The sequence below is a fragment of the Thunnus thynnus genome, chromosome 7 (assembly GCF_963924715.1).
Source record: "Thunnus thynnus chromosome 7, fThuThy2.1, whole genome shotgun sequence".
Lineage (NCBI taxonomy): Eukaryota > Metazoa > Chordata > Actinopteri > Scombriformes > Scombridae > Thunnus > Thunnus thynnus.
In genome coordinates, this window is record NC_089523.1 from 25,101,412 (window position 1) to 25,126,515 (window position 25,104).

At 43.2% G+C, this 25,104-nt stretch overlaps 1 protein-coding gene across 14 annotated transcripts in view; it reads right to left on the bottom strand.

The window, feature by feature from the left end:
• Positions 1 to 25,104, bottom strand: part of robo2 (roundabout, axon guidance receptor, homolog 2 (Drosophila)) — a 343,344-nt gene that overhangs the window by 139,305 nt on the left and 178,935 nt on the right. For 13 of the 14 annotated variants that reach the window (XM_067595136.1, XM_067595147.1, XM_067595141.1 and 10 more), the window contains one exon: positions 10,029 to 10,355. In XM_067595136.1, coding sequence (XP_067451237.1) covers positions 10,029 to 10,355 — 327 coding nt within the window. Of the gene's footprint in view, positions 1 to 10,028; positions 10,356 to 23,701; positions 24,471 to 25,104 lie in introns of those variants that run through there. The other variant, XM_067595142.1, reaches the window with a different exon arrangement.

Below are 25,104 nucleotides of genomic sequence, written 5' to 3' on the forward strand. Positions count from 1 at the left end.
TATCTGTGCAGCCGAACACAGCGGCTCCTCATGGACTGTTTCAACCAGAGCACCAACCTCCAGTTTATTATTCGGGTTAAAGTGGGAAGAAGCAGCGGGTCGGACAGCTGAATGAAGTGGAGCCTGCAGAGGAAGCACTTGGACTGTGAGGGTGAAACAGTCCACAGAGGGAAGTACAGCCAGGTGGCAGAGGAGAAGGCGACGAATCAGTCATATCGGCAGAAATGTTCATTTAGGCCTGATGCCAATATTTCATTTTAAAGCCTTTATTGGCCGATACGGATGATGTGCCGATATTATCGTACCTCCCTAGTTTTTATAGTGAGGTTGTGGGTGTGATTCGATAAACAAATTACCAAAAATAGGCAATTACACTAATAATACCTTAGTTGCATAAACTAACAACCAACGAATTGCAGATGTCTCCCACGCACATATTTTGAATAATATCATTTTCCATAACCTCCCGCATAGCAACAGCAGCCAAATCGATATTCATGAAGTGTCTGAGATGTAATTCATGTGTCTGTTCCACATGAACACCACAGGGACCTTTAAAAGAAAGATGAGAAAAAAGCTAACATGTAAATTTCACAGTTAATGTCTAGGCATGGCTTATGTTGGCCAATTAAGCTGTTCTTTTCAGCTCCATTACAACGTGGTGTCTTGGGGTTCATTTTTCCCTTACTGCGCCATTTAGGCCACACATGGGCAAACATTCACTGTGCTAGTTGGACGACAAAGAGGGCATTTGGAGTCTGCTACAGTATGTGTTTGTGTGTGCTGTTGTGTATGCATCTGTGTATGCATACAGGCATGTGTGTGCATGTGCTCATGTATAAACCCTGTGTGTTGAGGCCTGATTTGTGCATGAAACAGGAGAGCGTTAATGGCTTTTAAAGATCGGTGGAGTCAAATGAGCATGCTCATCAGTTAGCCAAACACCCCTTGGTGATCACTCAGTGTCGTTAGATTTCATTTCCTGTGGAACACGAAGATCTCGGTGGATCCAAGACAAATCCCTGCAATTATAGCCGCGCTTAAGATGATTCACTGCCTTCATATCTGTCTCACCGGGTGGTGGGTACTGTTGTGTATGGCATTATGGAGTTTAGACTAATACATCAACAATAATCGTTGAAAACATACAAACAACACAATAGATTTCTTAGAATTTTACTTCCCAGATATATATTCCCAGATACTCTCCCTTGTGAATGTCTTATTAACATAGAAAGCAAAGAGAAACATATAGCAAACTGACTATACACCCTTCCTAACACACACACACACACTGATTCACAGAAAAACATGGGAGGCACCTGCATGTTCGTTAATAGCTTTGCCCTGGACAGTGTAGAGCATGAGGACCAGCAGCAAGAGGCACTGAGATAAGATTCTGCTTAGCATTTGAATAGGGTGTTCTGATTTCTATTCAGTTGGCCTATGGCCATGCTAGTGCTTAAGTGGTCTGGGCAAGTCTGTCTGGTCTCTACTGTGCCAACCAATGTGCAGGCTCATATCTGGCAATATGCGATGTCTGTCAGTGTCCCGGTCCGTCTGTCTGTCTGTCTGCCTTCCTGCCTTCCTGCCTTCCTGCCTGCCTGCCTGCCTGCCTGCCTGCCTGCCTGTCTGCCTGTCTGTCTGTCCGTTTGGCTGGATGAGTGTCTGGCTGGTTAATAATCAGCCAGGCTAGCTGCTAATCATCCTCCCAGCTGCAGAAGCAGGTGGCCACACATACCACAGCTCCCAGTCTCATTCACCATGTGATGTCATCTCCCTGCACCTGGTCACACTACATTACACATAACTGAGGTAGCCAGTTTTCCCCTCTATGAAATCACAAGTATTCTTCTGTCCCTGACGCTGAGAACCATTGATGTTTATATCTCAACAGAGTGGAGGAGGTGCCTCCTGCATTGCGCTGGTGGCTGGTAAACAAACATGAAGCCTCTGTGTCCCTTCTTTCACCTCAGCCAAGCCTGGGACTGATCCCAGTGCAGTCTAACAGGCAGAGGCAGCAGTTAGGACACACTCCACATCAAAATGAGAAGCCATTAACTCTGCAACACACAAGGTCACCTTCAACTAGACACAGCAGCCACCCAACTTCCTCTACTGATATGCCCAATGGATGCAGCGGTGCAGTCATGTAAAGGTCAGGCTGTAAAACGGAATGGAACCACAGCTGTCTTAGAAACCGCACTCTTAAACATTTGATCTTGTCTCCCTTTACTTTTGAAAGTGATCAAAATGCTTTGAGTATCACTTTCAAACAGCAGGAAAGGAAATGAGAGAGGGAGGCAGTGGAAAAGGGGGAAAGAGGAAAGAGAGCGATAGAGTGGAGGAGAGAGAGGGAGACAGCAGAGACAGGATGATCATATTTCAACTCTGGTGTGCAGCTGTTGAGGGCTCTGGTGGCTGATAGGTGTCCCTTACAGCAAATGTAATCCAAGCCAAACACAATATCTGTCTACGCCATCAAGAGATCACCAAGTCATAACACATCCGGACCCACTATAACTCTGCCGTGGCACAGGGCCAAGCCAAGCCTAATAACGGTTTAAGGGGCTGCAGAAAAATCATGAATAATGAAATGAAAAATATTATCAATTAATAAACCAATCAACAAGAAAAAATTAGTTATGACAAGGGATATCCAATGACATTTTTCTCAAAGCTATAAGGCTGGCAAATGTGCATACTATGAACTCTCAACTTCATGGGGTCAGTTGGCAATTTTTGTGACATGTATTCCCCTCCTCCCTTTCCCTAGTTCCCTACTTCTTCTCCATCCACACAGTTTAGTTCAGAATCTAATGCTGTGTTTGCTCTGTTCCCAAAGGGCTTCTTTAAAGAGGAGCTGTCCTTAATATTTGCACAACTAAAACAGCCACAAAAACCATTTACCTAAAGCATTTGTGTGTGTGCTTGAGCACTTATGTGTAATTGTGCACAACAGCTTCCAACAAGACATATCCATCAGAGTGCCAGTGTGCAGTGTGACAGTCGTAACCCAAAATAAACAGGCTGAATTGTGGGTCTGGCTGAGTCCTGACCCTTTCACAAGATCAATCCCCAGCAGCATTGTGCACCTTGCAGTGTTGCGCAAAAGGCATGTATGCGTGTGAATGAATGTGTGTTTAAGGGTGTGTGTGTGAAAGTAACCGAGAAAATAATGGGCATTTGAACCAGGAACATCAGTGCAGAAATAACACACCATTCCACCAGAGGGTGAAACAATTCCAGCGACATTCGATTCAAACCCATATCAGCTAGCGCCTGAACTTCAGCCCTCAACACTGTCACGTCCTTCCCGGCTCCATATGATGGATTACCATCTCTGGCAGTCTCAGAGGGTCTCGAGGAGAGAGAGGTAGGTGGGTGGGGGAGGTCAGTCACTACAGGGACACATTCATCGGAGGGGAGCGATGGGTTAAGGAATTATGGTTTGACAGAGATCTGGGGTGGATAGGAGAGGGCAAAGGGTTCTTCAGGGGTCAGAGGATCCAATCCCGGCTGGACTCAATGGCAAACCACCCTCAGAACGCAGCGGTCTACAGGGATTTCACTCAGGGTCACATTTTTCGATTAATATTATTATCACTCACTTGTCCCTTCGCCAACTTGTCAGCAAATAGAGTGGTATCAGACTTATTCATCTAAATTCTGGTAACAATCTGCAACAATTTAAAATAGACTTAAGAGTTGGAAAACCCAATGTGTAAGGTTATCTACACGTAGTCTATATAATAGATTAATAGACTGATGAAATAGGGTATTTTGCGAACAATATTTTGAAGATCATCAAAAATAAATCTACTTGCTAAAAAGTGCAAGCTGCTCAGGGTTTGAATAAATTACAACAATAAATCAATATTAAAACAGAAATCAAAGTGCAACCCACCCATGAAAGCAGAAGCCTGTGAGGCAGTCTGTGTTTTAAAGTTGATCAATAATCAGCCTGCAGACAGATCAATAATTTACAGCTCGGTCTACATCTCAAACAGTCAGATGAGAGTAAAAACAGCAGCTAGTGAGGGGTAAGTTCATTTTATAGAACATGTTTGTCTAAAGGTGCTCACTTTTTACAACAAAGCTGCTTGTAGAATATAGGGACCCGGTATTAATGCAAAGATTTATTTTTTACTGACTACAGATTGAGCACCTAAGGTGTGAAGCATGGGTGATGAGACACGTGGGGGTGGAGGGGCAAGGAGGAGAGAGGAGGCAAAACACAGGCAGGCAGGAGAGACAAAGCAATAGACCTGCATTGTCAGAGTGGAGAGGCCATCAATAACAGTGTCACTATAAAGAGAGAAAGAGGGAGAGTGTGAAGGAGCGAGAGTAGGGTGTATAAAAGAAACACAACAAAACCCAGTGCGACGGGTGCTTCATCTTGCTGGGCACTAATGGGCGTGAGAAGCGGCTGGCTCAGCATTCTTTGCTTGACAGCTCACTCCTCTCCTGACGGGCTGTGGCATCCAAGAAGGAGCGCCACACACTTGTTTAATCCAGTTTATACACTCGAAGGTGACACAATGGTGGAAGTAGAGAGTTGGAGAGTGGGAGAAAGAGGGAGAGAAAAAGACTGATAAGGGGTTGAGAAAGATGGTCAAAGGTCATTCCAAACTTAGATGTTATTAAGTGCTCCATCTCTTTGCCACCTTCCTGCACCTCCCCAGCACACTTTCCATTTTGTCCTCAGCTCCTTCTGCACTATTCCATTATTCCTGTCATTCTTCAGCCATATTTCCCATCTACGGCACTGCACTCGCTTCCTCTCCAGATAGAGAAGAAGGTAACATAGACAGTCCATTTCCCTTGGTGAAGTTGGGGAGGTCAGAGCTGGGACATAAGGCCCACTGAGGATAGCAAAAGTGCAGTCTCAGGACATATAATATGTGTGTGAACATGCTAGTTTGTGTGTGTGACAGTGAAAGGTCAGAACGCCGGTGGTGACTGCAGTGTACTCCTATGATTTATCTCCCTGTGAGAATTTAATTTCTAAATTTCTGTTCCATTTCTGAAGGACGGTCTCTTTCCAGGCATTACACAGCAGCTGCGTTGTGGCGGGAACTCCTCAATTACTGTGGCCATCTGTGGCTGATAAATGAGATAAGAGCAATCTGCATGCTACTGTATATTGCTGGAGCAAACTGTGTGTCTGTGCATTTGGATGTTCGTGTGTCTATGTGTTTGTGTGTGCGGACATCGTGTGTGAATCCCAATAGTTAACAACACCTCTTTACAGAAGTCAGCAAACTCCAGCTGCACAGACTCAGAGCTGACACATTTAATCAGGGTTTTTTTCCTCTCAGTTTATCGGAGAAAGATATTTCTCACACCCGTGCCTGCTCTCACCATCTCTCTTATCTCAGGATAACATTCCCACCTTTTCTGCATCTATACTTTTAGCTATTCCTCTGTCACGTCACTTTCTGCACCAAACCTGTTCAGCAAGACACATCAATAGTGCCGGGCAATGAAACAATAACGACAGTCATTGCAATTACTTTTTCTTGACAGCAAATTTTAATGAGCTGGATAATTTTCGGTAATGTATTGGGTAGAGTTACAGTGAATTAGCTTTTTTCAGGTGCCCAAAAAGCCAATCAAATTGAAGAGTAATGTTGGAGAATTCTATTATTGAGTCTTGGAAATAATTCTTTGAATAACATTGAAAGGTACAAGAAATTGTTACATCCAAGTAATTGTTTTAGAGTGAGCTGTAAGTCTGATTTCTGCACATTCCAACACATAAACAAACAGAGGCACAGTTGTGTGCTGGAAGAGTAAAACATATTCAAAAACAAATTAGATTGTGCTCAGATTTTGAGACTGTGTTTTATTTCCTAACTGTAGCATGCATCATTAATGTGGTGTAATGGTTGCATTGTTGCTGCTTCCTTCATTACCCTTCATTATTTCTCAAGGACTTCGGCGAAGATTAAACCTCAGCCTACCGGGGTTTATACGCTCGTGAGGGCAGGTGTTTTGCTACACGTGTGTGTGAGAGTGTGTGTGTTTGTGTGCATGTCTGTTGTTTGTGTGCCCTTGTCACTCCATTTTCTCATTTCTGAAATGGAATAATGAGTCCAGATGAGCTTGTGAAAGGCTCGGCAGTGCAGCTCGGCCTGACTCCCCACCTGGCCTGCTCCTCCTGGCCTGTCCCTTTATTAGCTTCCCCTCATGCTGGACACAACAGGAACAGCTTGGTACCCTCCTCCTCTCTTCACCACTCACACCTCTCCCAACTCTATTTTCCTGCTAATTACCTTGTTGTACGAGCACCAAATGCTACCTAACGATTCACTTAATTGCAGAAGTGGTACATTAGATGATATCAAAGGACCTTTTTAAAAGTCATCGAATCCCATTCCAAGCACCATTTAGAACCAACCCAAGACATCTGTTTCATTTCGGTGTTATTTGCATTTTTAAAGGTTACAAACTGAACATAGCAGCAAAGGATACAAATTATTACCCCCTAATACCCCTTATATACACCTAATACACATACAACCACATACACATCAGAGGGCCTGAGTCACACTTGACACTCAATTAAAAGTGCAACTGTTCACCCTACATGCTTGTATCTGGAGCACAACATACAAATGCTACCCATCCACCTGAAAAGATGGGGCTAATTAACATTTTCCGTAGGATTCTATCGCCCCAGGTGTGCCTTGTCACACTTACATATACACAGATATCCGCAGTGCCAGCAATTTATTCAGCAGTGGCTGCAGCTAGCATTTCTGACACAGGCTTCACAATGATTTATGAACCTGCTCATTGACCTAGTTTATTCTGAAAAGAGGAAAGGGGGCACATCCCCTCTTATATGCGGCATATCCATCTCATGGAGCTGGCCCTGCAGTCAGTTTTGGAAAGCATGGGAGGAGGAGTGAGATTACAAAGCAGACTGCTCAGATAGCCTCTAGGCAACACGTTTCCAAGTTCTCCTATCTTCTGAAGTGCAGAAAGGTGAACAACAGCTATAATGAAATCTCTTCCCAAATCCAGGAAAGTGATGTCTAAGCATTATCCTCACACTCTGCACATGCACCGCAGACTTAGATAACACAAGGCAGTTCATGCCCCTGCCCATCCATTTGTGAACAATGTGTGTTCAACATCTAACACTTAAAGGAAACATGGTTGGAAGGCTAAGCACAGCAAAGGCATAGTCGCCCCAATCTGGCTCTTATTAATAATGCAAAGGCACGTCTCAGAGGCCTCTTCCCCCTCTTCCTCTTTACTCCACCTTTCCTCCTCTAACAGAGAGAGTGGTGAGTGCTGCCCAGCTTGATGTCCAGCATGCAGTAGCGCAACTCTGCTCAGTGGACACTGAGTTCAATCTGTTTCAGAGCTGCAATTCAATTATCTCACCAGGGTCCTGCTCAGCCACTCGTGAACAGAAGGGGGGCAAAGATGTGTTCAATACAAGGGAGGGAGAGAGGGAGGTAGAAGACGAGGGGGGTGGGGGGCTGGGGGGGGGCAAGACATATCATAAACACGAAACCAGTTCAACATGGATATATATTTAAATGCTGCTTTTTCTTGTGTGATTAGCTTTGGCTTAACAATCACTAGACGGATGTCAGGGCCTGATAAGGCTAATCACTACAGTAAGCCAATGCAGAGGATTTAGAACCCTACCCCCTTCAGCCCTCCCCAGCCCCCCTGAAGACCTGGCTGAAAGAGAAAACTGAGAAAGTACAGGGCCCAAAACAAACCAGGCATGGGCCCTCCCTCCTCTTTGGGATTGAGAATATGAACATTTGGTCTATTCACTACATTTAAAAGACAGACTAATATTATCATATATTCAAGAGAGAGGCAGCAAGAGAGACTATGCATTCACACTGACAATAACACTATGACAAAACAACAAGGGAGTTGTGTCAAATGAGTGCAGTGCCATTTATGAATATTTTGGTGCCCTTAGCCACATACTTAATTGGTTCAGGTACCGATCCTGCAGATCAGCTTCGGGACATCTCTGCTCAATATCCTTTGGACTAGGTGTCGTTAAAATTTTAATAAATCATTTATGTGTTAATATTATACTCTTCTTCTAGATTTTAGTCTCCTTTCCCCCTTATCTCCTCTATAATCTACACAGTGCCTCTGAGGGCTGTTCACAATTGAATAATTTATATCAACAATATTCTAGTTTAATTAAACGTGGTCGCACTGTCCCACCACCATCAAATAATGTAGTAACTGCCCCTGCTGGACTAAACTTGACTCACCAGTACAACCACCTCTCACACCCACACTCCACCTGTCAGACCAATACTGGCATTCTCGAACTGTGAGCGTCTCATGTGAGCAAAACGGTCACTACAGGATTATCTACAAATGGAATTGACACATGAGACATCATCATCAACTAGTTTTGTCTCTGGAGGAGTGCCTGAATCTCTCTATCTCAAATCCAGTATCACTGGTAATACCCCTCATATGTGTGTTCTTATTTCTTCACCATGCTAGCTCTTCCTCATCCCCTCGTCTCCTAGCCTCATGACCTCTCACCTTTAAGCACACCTCTCACCTCACTACCTTTAAGCCATTCAACCAGTCAATGCTCTATTCAACCCCCTCTGCTGCTCAACCGATAAGGAGGGAGAGGGAGAGGGTATTGAAAAGAAAGGCCAAGAAATGGTGTGAGAAGGGAAAAATAAAATAATCTAGAGACTTCATCAATTTTTCATGAATTTTCATTTAGACTAGAGGAGCCCTCTTACAGCAATCGATAGATCAAGCTGCTGTCACGCAGTTAGCACCTGGGGGCTGCTGGAAAACCCTTGGGAAGGCAGGGGACTGGATCAGAGGCAGAGACCAACCCCCTCCTCTCTAACACATAAAGTCCATTTCCCAAGGATCACAAACCAACTACCCTTTCTGACTTAGAAATCCAGTTACAGGTCCTTTTCATCAGGTGAAAGATGTCAGAGAGCATTATTAGCAAGAGGTTTGGTTGGTTAATGTTTTATGTAAATACTAAGGAGAATGAGAGCTGATACAGCATTAGATAGTGTCAATTACAACTAACACACTAAATCACATAAAAGAAGTGAAGCATCCAAAACTGTCAGTTTAGCTACCACTAATAATCCTTATAATGGGATTACGCCTCATGAACATAGCCCTTGTTTGAAACACAGGGCGATAGTTCCACCAGTTAAAACATCATAAAGCCTTAGAAACTTTCTGCTCCACCCTATGGCAGTTTGGGATCCCTGGGAGCTGCTCTATAGGAAGCCCAGTCTGAGTCTGCTGGGGGGGAGCTCATCTTCAAAGGTAATTTGATCCACAGCTCAGGTTTTGCCTGTCAGTGTTCACCAACACAGTCCAGGCAGCCTGTGTCAAATGTCCATCAGGACTTTGATCTGTGCCTGTCGCTCTACCCCCACCCGCCTAAGAGAGACCATGTCTACCATGAAAACATGTCCCTCTCATGACGTTTGACAGTAGCTTTATGTCCAACTCCATGGTCTGCCGACAACTTCAATAAGACTCCCTTGAGCTAAGAATACACCAAATGAATCTCAAGTCCTTGATCTCTACAGCTCATTATCCCACCAAACAATATCACAAATGTGAGAATTCAGCGGAGTTTAAATGTCCCATTCAGACATACAGGAAATTATTAGTGTTTGCAAATAGAGAACACTAAAAGCAAAATCATCTCTAAAAGTGGTGTTATTACAGTTGCTTCAAAGTGGTCATTGATTTGTTTACTGCTATTCCCGTTAGTACAGAGAATGTAATTTTGCATTTTGTATAAATCAGATATAAAAAAAGATTGTGTAATGATGACAGGAAATTATCAAATATGATCTTTCATTTATCCTCAGCAGAACGCGAATCCAGTCTTTACATCAACTGGAAGCAGCGAGATCAAGACTTTTCATCCACCAGCCAAATTACTTATTCAATTATATGAGCAAAATGATTTCAGCAACACAGGAAAGAGGGGAAATTAAGAAAAAAAGGAGACAGTTTTGACTCACATGCTACTTCCAAAGATGCGTTGCGGCTGACAGCTTCTCCCAGGTAGTTGCGGGCCACGCAGACATAGGCTCCCTCATCCGGTTTGCTCCGTCGTCCATGAACGATGCGCAAGAAGAAAAGCGAGCCGCTGGGCAGCAGCATGCGGTGAGAACGTGAGTCATCTTTGTCCGTTTCCACTCGCTCTCCATCCTTGTACCACTCTACTGTCGGGGTTGGCCGCCCCTCTGCTTTACAGTTGAGAGTGGCAGGCTCCCCTTTGGATACAATCAGGTCAGAGGGGTGCTCCACAATCCGGGGTGGGGAGTCCTCCTGGCGCAGACGGGATCCTGGAAGAAAAAGAAGAGATGCAATTAAGTATCAGTTCAATATTCTAATATACAAGACCTTCTCGAGTCAAACAAACAGGTACGCTATCTGGAAAATAGGGGTTGAATTAAATAACATAACTAATTGTTACATAAACCATCCAACTTGGTATGACCTCGGGATCTCACAGGAGGAGCTACAGGATGTGGCTCAGGTGTTTTCATCACTGAAAAGTATGACTAAAAATATTTGCTGGCAACCTTTTTTGCCATGAACTTTACTAAATAAAATATAGTAGACTAATAATTATGTAATACAATAACTAAATGAAAAGCTTTTATGAAAAATACTGACAAAATGTAATGTAAATGTAAATTAGACAATGAAAATGCAGCAACAAAAAAGCTGTGAAAAACTGCAAAAACAGCCAGCACTCCACTAAAACATGACAAATTATCTACATTTTCATCAGAAGACTACAATTAATGTGAACCTTTTCCTTAGCTTGCTTCCACTGCTGCCCTGACCTGGAAAAGCGGCAGAAAATGGATGGATGACTGTAGCTAATAGTTTGTCTTGGGTTAGAAGCATGTAAAAAACATATACTGAACCCTTTAATCACCATTTCAGGCCAGTCAAAAAGCAGCCATCTGCTCTTCCCCACCCTATAAGCAAGGGCTTGTGGGTAATTGGACCCATGGGTAACCACTGAATGGAGGCGTACAGACAGCTTACATCTGAACTATACACACACAAATTATATATTTGGCTTTCAGTGGGGCGCAAACAAGTAAAACTGTTGAGTCCACTGTCGAAGAAATACACATGTGATGTGAATATTTATGCTGGGGTCCAGACTCATGTCAAATGCTAATCCCTTGTGGCTAAAAACCTTGGCCCACTCCTTTTTATTAGCAGTTGGTGAGCTCTGGGAGTCTGGCAGCTAAGATAATGCTCCCCAAGTCAGAGTGCTATGTGTGTATGTCACCAGGTCTTAACCATGGAGATAAGATGCTGTAGGCCACACATACGCATTTACATCACAGGGGCCCTGGGAACCAGGCAACAATCAAACAGTTTGATCGTGCATCAAACAATCAAAGCCGGTAAAGGGAATGGGGAAATGAAACTTTTTCCAACAACCATATCCTCTTTCTTTAGAACCACATTCAGTACGCCATCAATAACTGATTCAGTTGGCAGCCAAATGTTAACCAGTCAGTGTTGTATTAAGTCGAGTGCTGGGCTCTTTGTCTTAAAATTAGTTGTTGCAGGTGTGCATGTGATTGAGCCTGCGTTGACGACTGTGCCCTTCCCCGGGGCAGTGCAGTGGGATGAGGCCTGCTGTACAGACAAGCAGTGTACCACATAGTTCTTTGTGCCTATGTAAGGGCTAATTTCAGCGTGGGATGAAGGCAAAACAGTGGTGATTCCAGCTCTTTGTTTGGCCGGGTATGCACATGTTCCACTACCCCTTACATTTAAATCTCCCAGGGGAAGCCGGGACAAGCTGTACCCCAGTCTTTCCTGCCCAAGAGTCTGCGGGCAAAAGGACAGGCACAGGTAGAAATCCATACATCAGCACAAAATACACTCCAAAGACTCTGAGTGTAGTCATTGTGTGTGTGTGCACATGCATGTTTTCACTGTGTGGAAATCTACACTAGTCCACCATTTGTCTTAACAGGGATCAGGCATCAGATAGTGGCATATTGGCCCCTGAACAGAAGGTAGTCTGTTCTCTCTTCTTCCTAATTTGGGCTAATTCCCTCCATTTCCCTGTCATTGATTAGTGATCAGGCCTAGTGTCTTGCTCTAAGTGGGGCCACAGACAGGGGTATGCAGTAGAGGGGGTGGTGATATCCTGCTCCCAGAGTGCATGATCTAATCTCATTGGTATTATGTGGAAAACTGAAGATGTACTATCGGTGGTAGAACAAAAACCTACAATATGCTAATGGCACTTTTATCCAATCTCTTTCACCAGTGGTAGGTAACAGTAGCCAACCTAGCCAGCAGCCAGTTTCCCTGTCAGAGCAGGGGCAGAGGGGCAAGTTTGTATTCTGGCAGTAAGTGACTTAATAAATGAAGCAGTAATTAACACCGTGACATTGATAAATGGAGGGCAAGATAAAGGACGGACATGGAGACCCCCATCTCCCTCAGATGGAGTGTCAAATGCACATTTATTCTTATCTCATTGGAGCATCTGCTTCCACCATAATCCACGGGCCCTGCGGTGTCTTTCCACTAAGACCAATGTGCATGCACAGCACTAAACTGCGGCGACTCCATTCGATTTATATCAGTCTAATTTCTTTAAATCCAATTTGTATTCCAATCTACTGCCTTCTAATCACTTAAACCTTGAGTCTCCATCTGCTCTCCTCTTTCCTGTGGAAATGAACACAGCAGATGCCTCTACAATTGTCCTTTCACTGCCAGAAAAAGCTGAGCCGGGTGCACACGGGGCCAGACGTGACTGGTCAGTGTCCTTCCTGAGTGCAGGTTGTCAGGTGTAGAGGTAGGAAAGGTTAAAAGCACATCCATATGCCATCTAATATGTTTAAAAAGAGGCACATTAATCTTAATCCTGAATAACCTTAACATGTAAACCTTGACTGTTGTTCAGAAAACTTCCCTTTCATAAGCAAAAACCAAAATGTTTGTACCAGCACGTGTGTGGGTGTGTTTTACTCTGCCATCATGTGGCTCCCCAGTCCCGGTGATGCCCCTAAATGTTCGCTGTCCATGAAGATCAAATAAAAAAACTAATTCATACCCCCACCGCCCAGCCATCAGACCAAACTCCTCACAGAAGTGAGAGTCAATTTCCAGCTTCCTATTGGGCCCCCTTTCTCACTCTCTTTACGGTAAATGGGCTTTCTGTTGCCCTTTTAATGCGATCATTGGTGCTGTGCAATCAAGTGCTCTCTGAGCTGAGGCGAGTGCACTTCACTGGGTCTCAGGGCACACGCTCCAATCAAAATGCTGTGTTTCCCCCTGTCTGCAATAACACCACCATTACTTTTCACCACTGCTGTGCAGTCATCCACTCCTGGAGGAAAGCAGGAACCATAGAACAAACAAACAAGCACACAGACAGGGAATGAAATCAGAAAGGGATTACTGAACCAGAAGCTGATTCTTTCCTTCCTTTTCTTTCAGTCTAGTTTGGCTTCACTGAAAAATGCTGCTGTCTAAGAAATATGCAGTATTCCTACTGTATGGTGTTTTTCTTTCTTAATTCCAAGCAATACATTTTTATTATTATTCCATTTTTTTAAAAAGATTTTATTATAATATATAGACTACCAAGAGGTTGTGATAGATCTGTCTGTATTACTTGTTTTTATGTTGTTTGTCTGAAACTTTATGTTGCTGCCTGTTTTGGCCAAGACACTCTTACAAGAGAGATTTTTAATCTCAAGAGAGGTTTTTCTGGCAAAATAATGGTAAAAAAAATAAAGAAATAAATAATTCATGTTTGTGAAATATAAGCAAATCAATGTAAAGGTTTTACATGGCTTCCATGATACAACTGTCAAAATCCATGATAAAAATACTACTTTTCCTATGTAACAGCTTATCCTCACTCACCCTATTCCACTGACCACACACATAGAAGTGGTCTTTTCTATTATCTTTGTCACATATTTATTCATGTGTGCAACAGAAGGTCAGGCCTTTGATGATGTTTTTGTAATTATTTTCATTAGCTCCCAGGAGAAATTCTAGCCCACCAACCAAATCAATACCCTCACCAGTCTCAGCCAGAGCATAAAAGGAAGGGCTCCCCAAAGAGATATTAGTTATTCTGCCAACAGACATGTGCTCTGATCACAGGTAACCAATGGCAACCTCGGACCAAGGAAAAAAGTTTCAGTCACTGAGGCCAAGACGCAGTAGCCCTGTACTGTGGATACTGAAATGGCAGGGGTATTTCAGGCAGAAAGTGCTAAAACCCACCAAGCTGAGTGAATATAAAATTGTAGTTAAAAAAAAAAAAAACTTCAAAGAAATTTCAGAAGAAATGAATTATGCAGTAGATCCATGTTGTCCATTCTGAAATATATTCTCCCCCTGCTTCCCATTTCTGCTGGCTCTCTCCACTTCTCCTCAACCTCCCACTCCATCTTCTTCTCTCTATATATCTCTGCCTCTCCCTCCCAATCTCTCTCTGTTTCCCTCACTTGATCCCTGTCCTGTTACATCCTACCCTCGCTGTGAGGGTGACGGAGTCATATCCGTCATGTCATCAGAAGGGAAATGTGAGAGCGAGGCAGGGGGAAACTGGGGGTGGCGACAGACTGATGTTACTGGCCGTCCACGCCTCTGCACTGGCCTGCCGTGACACTTGCAAGCAGCTCATTCTGCACCCGAGATTCATCTTCTTTACAGCGGGCTGTCAGTAGCGTCACAGCACATGAGCCCCAGTATACCCCAATACCAGACACACAACTCATCTTGGTGAGGTGTCACTAGAGACAACCTGCTTATCTGCTGGAGTCCATCCCAGCCTACAGCCAGCCACCAGATATACAGCAAAATCCTCACAGTGAGGACACGGAAAGAGAAATGAAGGGTGTTCACAGGTGCAGAGCAGATTCTTCCTCTTCATCTTCTGTTGCAAGAAAGGGAGGGAGTTCAAGCTAGTTAGCTAGTAAGCTCACATGATGGGCTCTGTTCCACCTCAGTGCTCTGCATACTGCCCCCCCTCCCTTCTTCTGCTAAGATCTATACTCTGAAAGCAAACACAAGGGTAATTCTAGGAGCTGCTCTCAACCTCTCACTGCATCCATGCTTGCCTCCAACAAATATCAGATAGAATTCCACTCTGAGAGTGTATTTCGGGTAGTGGTGTGGTGGGGTCGTATTGACTCTGCATCTGTGTATTTGCCCTCTCTACCTCATGCAGTTGGAATATATAAATAGATAACTGTGGGAAACAGAGTATCTGATTTTGCTGCAAAGGGCTATTTCACATAGCAAGCAGTTTCCCTCTTATTTTTTTTAACTCTCATTCTCATTCTTGATTCTACAATCAGTTGATGAACAGCAAGCCGATGTTATCTCTTTCTCAGCAGATGGCCTGTCAGAGAAGAGCTGAGATTGCTGACCTGAAACAAGAGACTCAACTAGAAAAAGAGGAAGACATGTGTACGGTTTAAATCTCTTTATAGCAAAGTGCAAGTGTGTTGATGAGGGTGATGCTTGCTCTCAACCTATCAGCTGATTAGTGTAAGGAGTACAGCACCAGCTCTGTGGGATTGTCAGGCCACTGGTAGGAACACTAAACTGTGTGATGCAGATTAAATGATTTCCAATGCCAGGGCAACTCAAGCGTGTAGCTCGCTGTACCACCCCACGTTCTTTAGCCCTCTCCCTTTTCCTGCAGATCCTTCTGACTAGCCAGTGCTCAGCCATTTGCTTTCCCGCCTCTGCTTTTGCAGTAGTCTTGATATTAAATATGTGTGCTTGCGTGCGGAAAATCAACGATTCAAATCCCAGAACGTAGTAAAAAGTAGTAAATTTGAGAAGTACAATTGGATGATTATTGCTACTACTATGGAGGAGCCCTTGAGTTATGTATAGTAATGTCCGCTTGCTCTAGTCTGGCAATGGTTATCAGTGGAAAACTATGAGAGTAACATTTTCTTTGGTCATTTTAATCTCTGTAAATGTGCTATGAAGTCAGATACTGTAAGCGAGCAGCAGTGTTTATGTTTAAGCTCTCAGGATACATGCCTGTGTGTGTGTATGGTGTGCATGTGAATGTAGACACAGCTGGGCTCAAAAATCACATCACCAATTCCCTACTTTCAACCATTGGCTACTCTAAAGAGTTCCTATGGAGAGGAGTGCAATGAAATGAATGGCATCAATTGATTCTCCCTCAAGCACTGTAATCTCTTTACCTGCATTGCTGAGCTGCCCCTGCAGATTGAATAGGGAGAAATAAATATGTGCTTTATTGCTTTAGAAATGAAGGCGAACGGGAGGGAAGGGTGGAAGAGATGCCTTCAGGTGTCCATGACACACTCTGTTGAGTGAGAGATGAGTGGATAATTGGAGGTGTGCCGTGGGTCCTGACCTGTAGTGAACACATTGTAGTATCCCTGCATGTCAATGAGGGTAGTCACCACCTGCAGCCACTTAGTGGTCCTCAGCCCCACATGTGAACATGAGGAATAAGAGCTGTAACCACACACCATCCAAGTGATGGATTCAAGGAGCAGAGTGAGGTAATCAAATGACCCTTATAGCCCATAGTTTGTATTTTTTTAAGGTGCAGCATAGCAAGTCAAGATGAGATTTATTAAATTTCTATTCCATGGGACACTTCATCTGGTCTGGCTTAGGGCTACAGGGTCAGGGGTGTTAGCAGTAAGTGGATGAAGGACTCATTCAATTTACCCTGGCCCATATAGTATACCCATGCTAACAAAAAAACAATGGGCTTGGACGGTTATCAATAGCGTTCACAAACATACACACACATATACCCACTACATTTAATAATTCTACCACTGGCTGGGTGTTACCGGGCCTCTAAATGACAAATGTCTGTGAGCAGCTCCCCAGAAAAAAAACATCACCATCCTGGAAACTGGAGAGTTCAAACGTTCAAGGATGCGATTAAGGCTTTCTTTCCTATCCGCTGCAATGGTTGTGACACTTGGCTTGTGCCACATTCCACACTGAGACTTCAACCACAAAGCTAGTCTCACCACGGGGTCATTATATACAGTAAATCAACTCACCCCTTTACAGAGCAGTGTGGTGCCTTGTTTTTGCAGCAGGGAAACAACAAGTACAGATTCCCACAGAAGTGACACATGAACCTTAATGCTCAAATTACTATGTATGTATTAATGTAATCGTCTTCCATAATTTCTTATAATGACAGTACTGTTAAATCAGGCTGTCTGATGAAATTGTCTTTTAGCAACTGAACAACAGCATATGACATTATATATATTGGCACATAGACTGCTTTAGACTGCTTATACAACAAGGCTATTTAGAAATACACTGCCAGGGAACATGCCATCTTATTACCAAATAAGGACTAATAAATGCAGCCAAGAGACACCAAGAATAATGACAGCACATTATTCAAAATATATCCAAGCCAAATATTAGTATACAGTATTTGCAATTTGTAGAGGGCATTAGTTATATCAACACATAAATACTCATATATTAAGCCAGGGAGCCAGTTATGGAAGTTGACATGCCCTTACTGACACGCAGGGAGATTTCAGTCTGTTCACAAGAGGTCAGGACCCACAGAGGATCTCCAAGTTACTATAGTTTCCAAGCTGGTTTGGTAAGTGATAGTGTATAGTTTTGAGTCTCTACTTCAGTTGGGTTAGATTCCCTGGTTCGTTACAGGGGAGAAAAGGCACCAAGCTGTCATGGTTGGCTGATACATAGACCAGCTGGGGATGGAGATGGTGGAACGAGACACTTATTCACTGGCTCCACCACTCTGAGTGGCATTACAGCTGCGCTGGACTACTGCTGCGTGTGACGGATGTGTACTTTAGTGTCGTGCTCTGGTTGTCCATCTTCACACATCTCACACTGAGAGACAGCTCATGCATTTTTATCACAAGGCCTGACCTCATCGTCAATACACTGGTGAGACACTCAGCTCAGGTACACTGTGTTGAGTGAGAGATGTCACACAGACTCTTGACAATGAAGAACAATAAGATACTTTACTGAAGAAGTGCTGAAATGAACCAGTGTTGACTAGAAATATACTATAGACAGGTATGTTTCTTAAACAGCAATGTGTATACTTTGAATGCTTTCTGCATTCAGCTCATTTGCATTTTATTTAGTGTCTCATTACTGGTTCCTTTTGCAAAGAGCTTTGTTTAACCACAGTGTCTTCATGTATGCATGGCTGCCAGCATGCATTTGCCTGCATCTGTGTGTATGTGTGTATGTGTGTGGGCTTGCACCCATGAGCATGTATAGTCATATATAGTTGCATGTACTTCTGCGAGTCATTCAACCTTGACATCCTATCCTTCTATCTGAACATTGCTGCGAGACAGCCAACCACAGGGCAGCGTGAGGGCAATGGTATACCGAGTAATTAGCCGCTCCCCAACACACGATGTTTCACTGCGGCATACAACATAAAAACACTGATAAGGAGCACACGCTGTCTCTTCCAGCAAGTTTACAGCATTACAAGCCTGTGTTGTATATGCCATCCTGACTTCCTGTCTGCATTTTGGCACGCTTTTAAGATAATCAAGTTTTATGGAGATAAGAATGCTCGTCACATCCACACTACTGTTCTACATACAGGCAGTTTTGTTTGTAACCGCTGGCTGGGTAGTTGCCATTGATCAATAACGGTTTATTCAATATCATCTAATCATCAGGGTAGGGATTATATAACTGTAATCAGATCAACATTTTCTGTCTGTCAGCCTGCCTAAAAGTCTTAATCAGCAACAGAGCAAGGATTAGATCTGTGTCATGGGGCCCAGAGGGGTAAGCACAGGTGTGTATTCTATAAGTACAGGTGTGTGAGACAGGTGAAAGCCCTGACCGCTTGCTTTAGTCAGCATGCTCAATAAATCATATCACTCCTCCCCCTATCCCTACCTCCATACACACTCTCCCATTATACTGGCATCACAGGTGTACAACAACTCCCTCAGTGTTTGAATTCCACCCTCATGGATGCTTCTAATGACAGATAGTTGTACAAAGATAGCCTGTGTGTGTACGTGAGGAACAGAAAGAGGGAGATGAGGCTGGGGAAGTTTGGTAATATATTTTACTGCCGCCTACCTCTTAGCATTAAACCTCAGTCTCTTCCTGCTGTAATCTTTCATTCTCTTTTTGTCTTCGTTTCTCTAGGCAAAAGCATCAAGGCATTAGGCCTTTTTCTGCTCTGTAAATGTCAGTGGTATGCTTGGCTGAGGCTTAATAAAGCAGAGGTAAAACAAGGAAAATTGGTATTACCCCCCCACCCATCCACCTCCCTCACCACGCATGCACACGGACACACACACATTATGGGGCGTGGAGGGTCACGGAGGACGGGACGCACGTACATTCGCTTGTGTGATTAATTACTAAAAGTCCCACGTGTGTATATATGTGTGCGTCTGTGTGTGATTGGTACAACCTAGCCATTCAGATGCACATGTATGTTTTCATCATATTTGTCTGGTTAGAGTTTTCCATTATGCTACATGCAGAAGAGGACAATTATCAACATCTCCCTCAAGGTAAGTCGGCTAACTTGTTTTTTTCTTTTTAATTGATTCAGGTAGCATACTGTTAGATAAGAGATTATTTAAAGGCTGAGCATAATTTCAACTCAAATTCCTACAGGTAAAAACTGTGTAAATTCTGGATAAAATCCAATTAAAAAGCCTCTAAGCTTTTAACAAGTCCTGTTTGAAATTCTACTGGATGAAAAACCTTAAACTGAGTCATCAGCTTGAAACTGGTTTCAAAGGGACAACTTATTGTCACTGCATTTAATAAACATGACCTCACAGAAATAACTGTTTATTGAAATACAGAACTTTGTTGATTGAAACACAAAGTTAACACTTTTATCAAACTCCAAAATGGATCCCCGATGTTGTCATAAATTAATTTATGCAAATATATGTTAGCATAGAGCACCAGGGACATGCAGATAATATTGCAGTTCTCATGACATACACACACGCCTGTGTGTTAGGAGACACACATGCGCAGAAACGTGCGTCTGAGTGGCTGAGTTGTACTAATCACACACAGACACACATACATACACACTTGTGTAAATAATAGTAAATAATCACATGAGCGTATATGCACGTCTTATCCTCCATGAGGTGATGTGTGGAGTGATGGCTGCTGAAACGTGAGCCACAGAGTAGCCAGACTTGGCTTTTAAAATATCAGAAGAGTAGACAGGCCCCCGTCACTGGTCAAGTAACACCTAGCACTCACACAAACACACACATACACATACACACACACACATACACACACACACATACAAGGACCTGTGTACGTTGATTTTCATTGTATGAGAGCTAACCTCATTCTACTTCTTTGTTCCTGTTCCCTGTTCATTCACTTCCTCTTATGATCACCACCTTTAAGTCTCACTGTATTTACCCTCCACTCATTTTTGATGTTAATCAGAGAATAAACAGTAGCGCTCTTTGATGTAGAGGGAAGCGGCTTCCTTGACAGTGATGAGACCGTGGGAGACAGTGGAGAGGAACTTCCTGTAGATGGCAGATGAAGGTTCATCATTACAGCAGCCCCATTCCAGCAAATGAACCGCAATTACAATAACGCTGCCTAAACGCTGCCAACTCGAGCAGAACAATCACATTTGGGGCGAGACATTGCAATGGCTCTTACACAATGACCTCAGCCTGCCTCATCATTCACCTAGACTATTTTAATCTGGGCTTACTTTCCATTATAGGGCAGTACTTTAGACCTCTCTCATTCAATCATGGCCATCAACAGAGCTGTTGGTCTCCAGGGTGCTTTGGTAATAAAGCCTCATCCTTGCCATTTCCCTTTAAAAGAATGTGTTGCTGAACAACTCCTCTCTCAATTTTTATATTTGATTACACCCTCTCTGTCTCTCTCTCCCATACCCCTCTTTCTAACAAACACACACACACAACCACTCTCCTCAGGGTTTCAGTTTCTCTTGACTCAGCATTAGTGAAACCACAACCCTACTGGCGGATAAGGAACTGAAAACCGTCTAGGCCACCGGAGACCCCATGTGTCCGTCTCCATAGGCTCTTGGACAGATTTAAGTTGGACTGTATTTCAGCACCTCTCAGTGTGTCAACCAGGATGGATGTGATGTCACCAGCTCCTACATCAGACACAAGCATGCAGGAGATCTCAGAATAGCACAGGGTCAGGAGTGCATGTCCTCTATGCAAAGCATGTTCTAATGCAGCTTCAAAAGCAGTGCAGTGGAGTTTAAGAGATAACCAGCCAGCTGCTGACCAATGTATTCCTGGAAATATCTTCTACCTAAATCAACCAATTTCTCCATAACGACTAGTAAATCTGTTTTAAGATCTTCTTTTAGGTCTCAAAACGAACCCTTTCTCTCTTCCAACCCTGGCAACACCCAGCACACATTCATTCTATCCCTCTATTCTGTCTCTACCTCACCTTTTCTCTTCTCCCCTACACACTAGCAGTATTAATCACAGCACACTAAACAGTGACTGACGCCATTCACAAGGCTTGGCTTTGTTGGCTATACTGCCCAGTGAATACAACTCCAGACCTTTTTGTCTGCCTAAGTGGACTCTTAGAGGAAGCTCCTCCCTCTCCAAGGACCCTCAGATTACCTCTGAAAAGGGCTGGGTGATGGGTGAGTTCTGCTGGGATGGAGGGGGGAGGTGGGTGACAGGCAAATGATTGGGAAGATCCACTGCTCCCGGGGAGATGTGCACCCTCTCCCTCTGGGCTGCTAGCAATGCCATCAGCCACTGCTTAGCAACCAGTGGGTTTGGCTGAGCAGAGAGTGAAAGACACCAAAAAAGGTAAAAGAAAGAGAGTAAAAAAGAAAAATATCCAAATCCCAGCAGAAAGGGGACATGATTTACTAACTACAGAAGGCATGAGGGCTGATCTAAAAAGCTTCAGAAGCTAAATTCGCAGCTGTGAAGAACAAAAGCAGGAGCTGACAGGTGAAAGAAAAGAAAAATGGGGCTTTGCGGGCTCTTGCATTCAGTGACAACAAAAACTCAGCTTTACATACTGCTAAGTTGTACAAACAATACAAAGCAAACACATATGAATGTGAATCATCACTCACAACATAGTGCTGATATAATGTCCCAGTATGTGACTGGTCAAGAGCATTATTTCCTCATTCTATGATCATGAGCCTCTCTTTGTCTGCATAATGCTTGTGTATGTCCAACAAGGTGTGTCCAATTCAAAAGTAGCACAAAAATGAAATGAGACTTCAGGTTTATGCATTTTAAGAGTAATACCTTTTAATCCCTCCTATCATTCCATCAGTCAAAAACTGGACCAATCCCAATAACGATTTCCTCCACCTAAGCCCTCCTATTTTCATGATTGATGTGAGTCATCACATTAACTCTGCAGTTGAGGCTGTTATAATTCCTTCATTAAACCAGTTCCCTTGTAGGCCAGTGAAACCCAGGAAGCCTTGTAAAATCGTAAAAAAAAAAAAAAGATGCTGACTTCGCACTCGTGGCAGATTGGCCGAAGAGGTCTGAGGCTATTGGCTGTCCACTGGCTAAAGAAATTAAACAGTATCAATCTCATTTACATTCAACAAGATCATCATTATTAAAGATTAATCAAACAAATGGGAATAATAGACCGGGCAACTGTCCCAGCTTGGGTTTAAGCCGGCTTACACTACAATGTAGATTTGCAGTTGTGAAATCCTAAAGCAAAATCACCACAGCAGTACTATCTGCTTCAATGCAGAGACTGAGCATTACAACCCATTTGCCAAACACCTCCAATCCAGTGAACCTCCCATTCACAGGTCTGAACTACTTTCTATTGTGTTAAGACTACTTTGTCTTTCACTTGTGCCATCTGAATGCATAAATGTGTTTAAGATTTAATGCAAATTACTAAAAATGTCTATGTAAAAATGCTCACAGTCTCTGCATTAGAGAGATAACCTGTAGCCACTGTACAGAACCTGAGAGTCATTCATATTCAGAGATCTTTGCTTTACACTGACTGTAGCAGACCCACAAAGTCTGAGAGAGAAAAAAGCCCTTAAAATTAATTTCAACCTGGTCCTTTTGGTCATAATATTTTCATTATATTCAATAAAAAGACTGCATATTCTATTACAGAGAAGGGGAAAAAAATCATATCATCTCTGCCCTAATTTTAACCTCCTGAAAGGCGATAATTAGCTCCAGTGGAAGAGAAATCTGTTGAATCTGTTGAACTGCCCTTGTTCATGTATTACTTTCAGTTTATATGGTTTATGAAGAAACGGGCGTTGAACAGTAACTGCTGAGATAATGATAAGGAAATATATTTATACATACTTATCTATCTTAGATATCAACAGTATTATCCTGATAACTGCGTAGTTGATGAAATTAGAGTTATTAAATGATCCAAACTCTGTTAAAATATATGTAATAAATTGAGTGTATTTTCCTGGGAAACGAAGTAAAAACTAACATTTACAATATTTTTTACACGCAAACCTGTGTAAAATAACGAGAGAAGTGCCAAAGGTAGCGCCAGGAGAAGTGTGTGCAAAACAAACCTGCATATATTTAAAACATGACAGAAAAAAGTTTTACAGAACAACACAGGGTAGGAAACTTACCATCAACTTGAAAATACAGTAATCCACCAACAAGGATGAACGCTAGCGGACCCATACTAGCATATTAAACATCCACGGCTGGCGCGCAAATTCTCGAATTCACTGCAGAAAAATATGTGCAAAATGCCAGGCAAGTCTATTCCGTGTTTCGGGGAGTTGGGTACAGGTCCTAGTTACTGACAAAAGACAGTTTCAATGTCCAGAAATTGAGAGGATCCATTTATCAGTAGGTCACCTCACCCGGAGCTGCTAGGGGTAAACATATCCACCAAACCTTGAAACCAAACTCTCGGTCTTTGAGTATTATCCCCGCTTGCCCCGCGAGTTCATCCGCAATCTCTGCTATTTCTCCGAGATGACCTACTGTACAAGCTGAAGCCCACAGAGCCGGGGGAGACAACAAATTTAAAAGTCCACGCTGGAAAACAAGCGTAGGCTATGCACTTATTCTCCGCAGGTCCTCGGTTCCTTCAGACGCGTCTCGGGCACCTTTCAAATCTTCAGCGATGTCTCACATCACAACACATGGCTCGGCTGATAGTGATTGGAAACCAGCCTTCAACTCTCATGCATTCCCAAAAAGTTGTTTTATTACAAAGGGAACCCGCTCCCAAAAGACCCATGTGCTTAGCTTGGGATAAGGCGCTGTAAATGTATACTCATACTATAAGTCAGTTCAATATCCTCCTTCTCTCTCTCTGCCTCTTGGTTTCAACAGCGCTGCCGCTAGGAGCGCACGGTCTATGCGCACCCGGCACAGCCCGCAGCCCACCACACTGAAAGCTTGACACACTTGCACAAAACACGGGATCGGTGCGGGAAGACAGCAGCGAGAAGGGAAGGGAGTAGTAGGCTGAGAGGAAGGGAAGTCGAAGGGTACTTGGATCTCAGTCCAAATCTGTCTGAAGTTGTGAAGAAAAAAGAAGTGACCCCCTTTCTACAGGCAAATTAGGACCCTGTGTCATGTAAGCGGGGATGCAGTGGAGTGGATGGTAAACCCACATAAACCCCGTTTACAAACATTTGGATTTTTACTTTAATTTACAGTAAAGCTCATTTATAGCTTTACTGTACTACTTATCTGTAGTACAGTAAGGTGGTGCCTTGGGCAAAAAAAAAAAAAAAAACACCCAACAGGTAGCATATGTGATAACATATAGCATAGCTTTTTATGGTAGAAAAAATATTTGGAAAATGAGAATTATGCAGAAAAGAGGTGTGAAAAATATGAGTCACTCTTTCAGAATATGGTGATTACTAATCACTTGACTCCATATGTGAATGTAGGCATATCAAAGGTGCAGTGAAGGAATATGCTGAATAGTATGTGGATGATTGTGTATTTAGAAGCAGAATTGTAAATATGATCGCTGTCAGAAATCAATGACTGATTGACTGAGGCT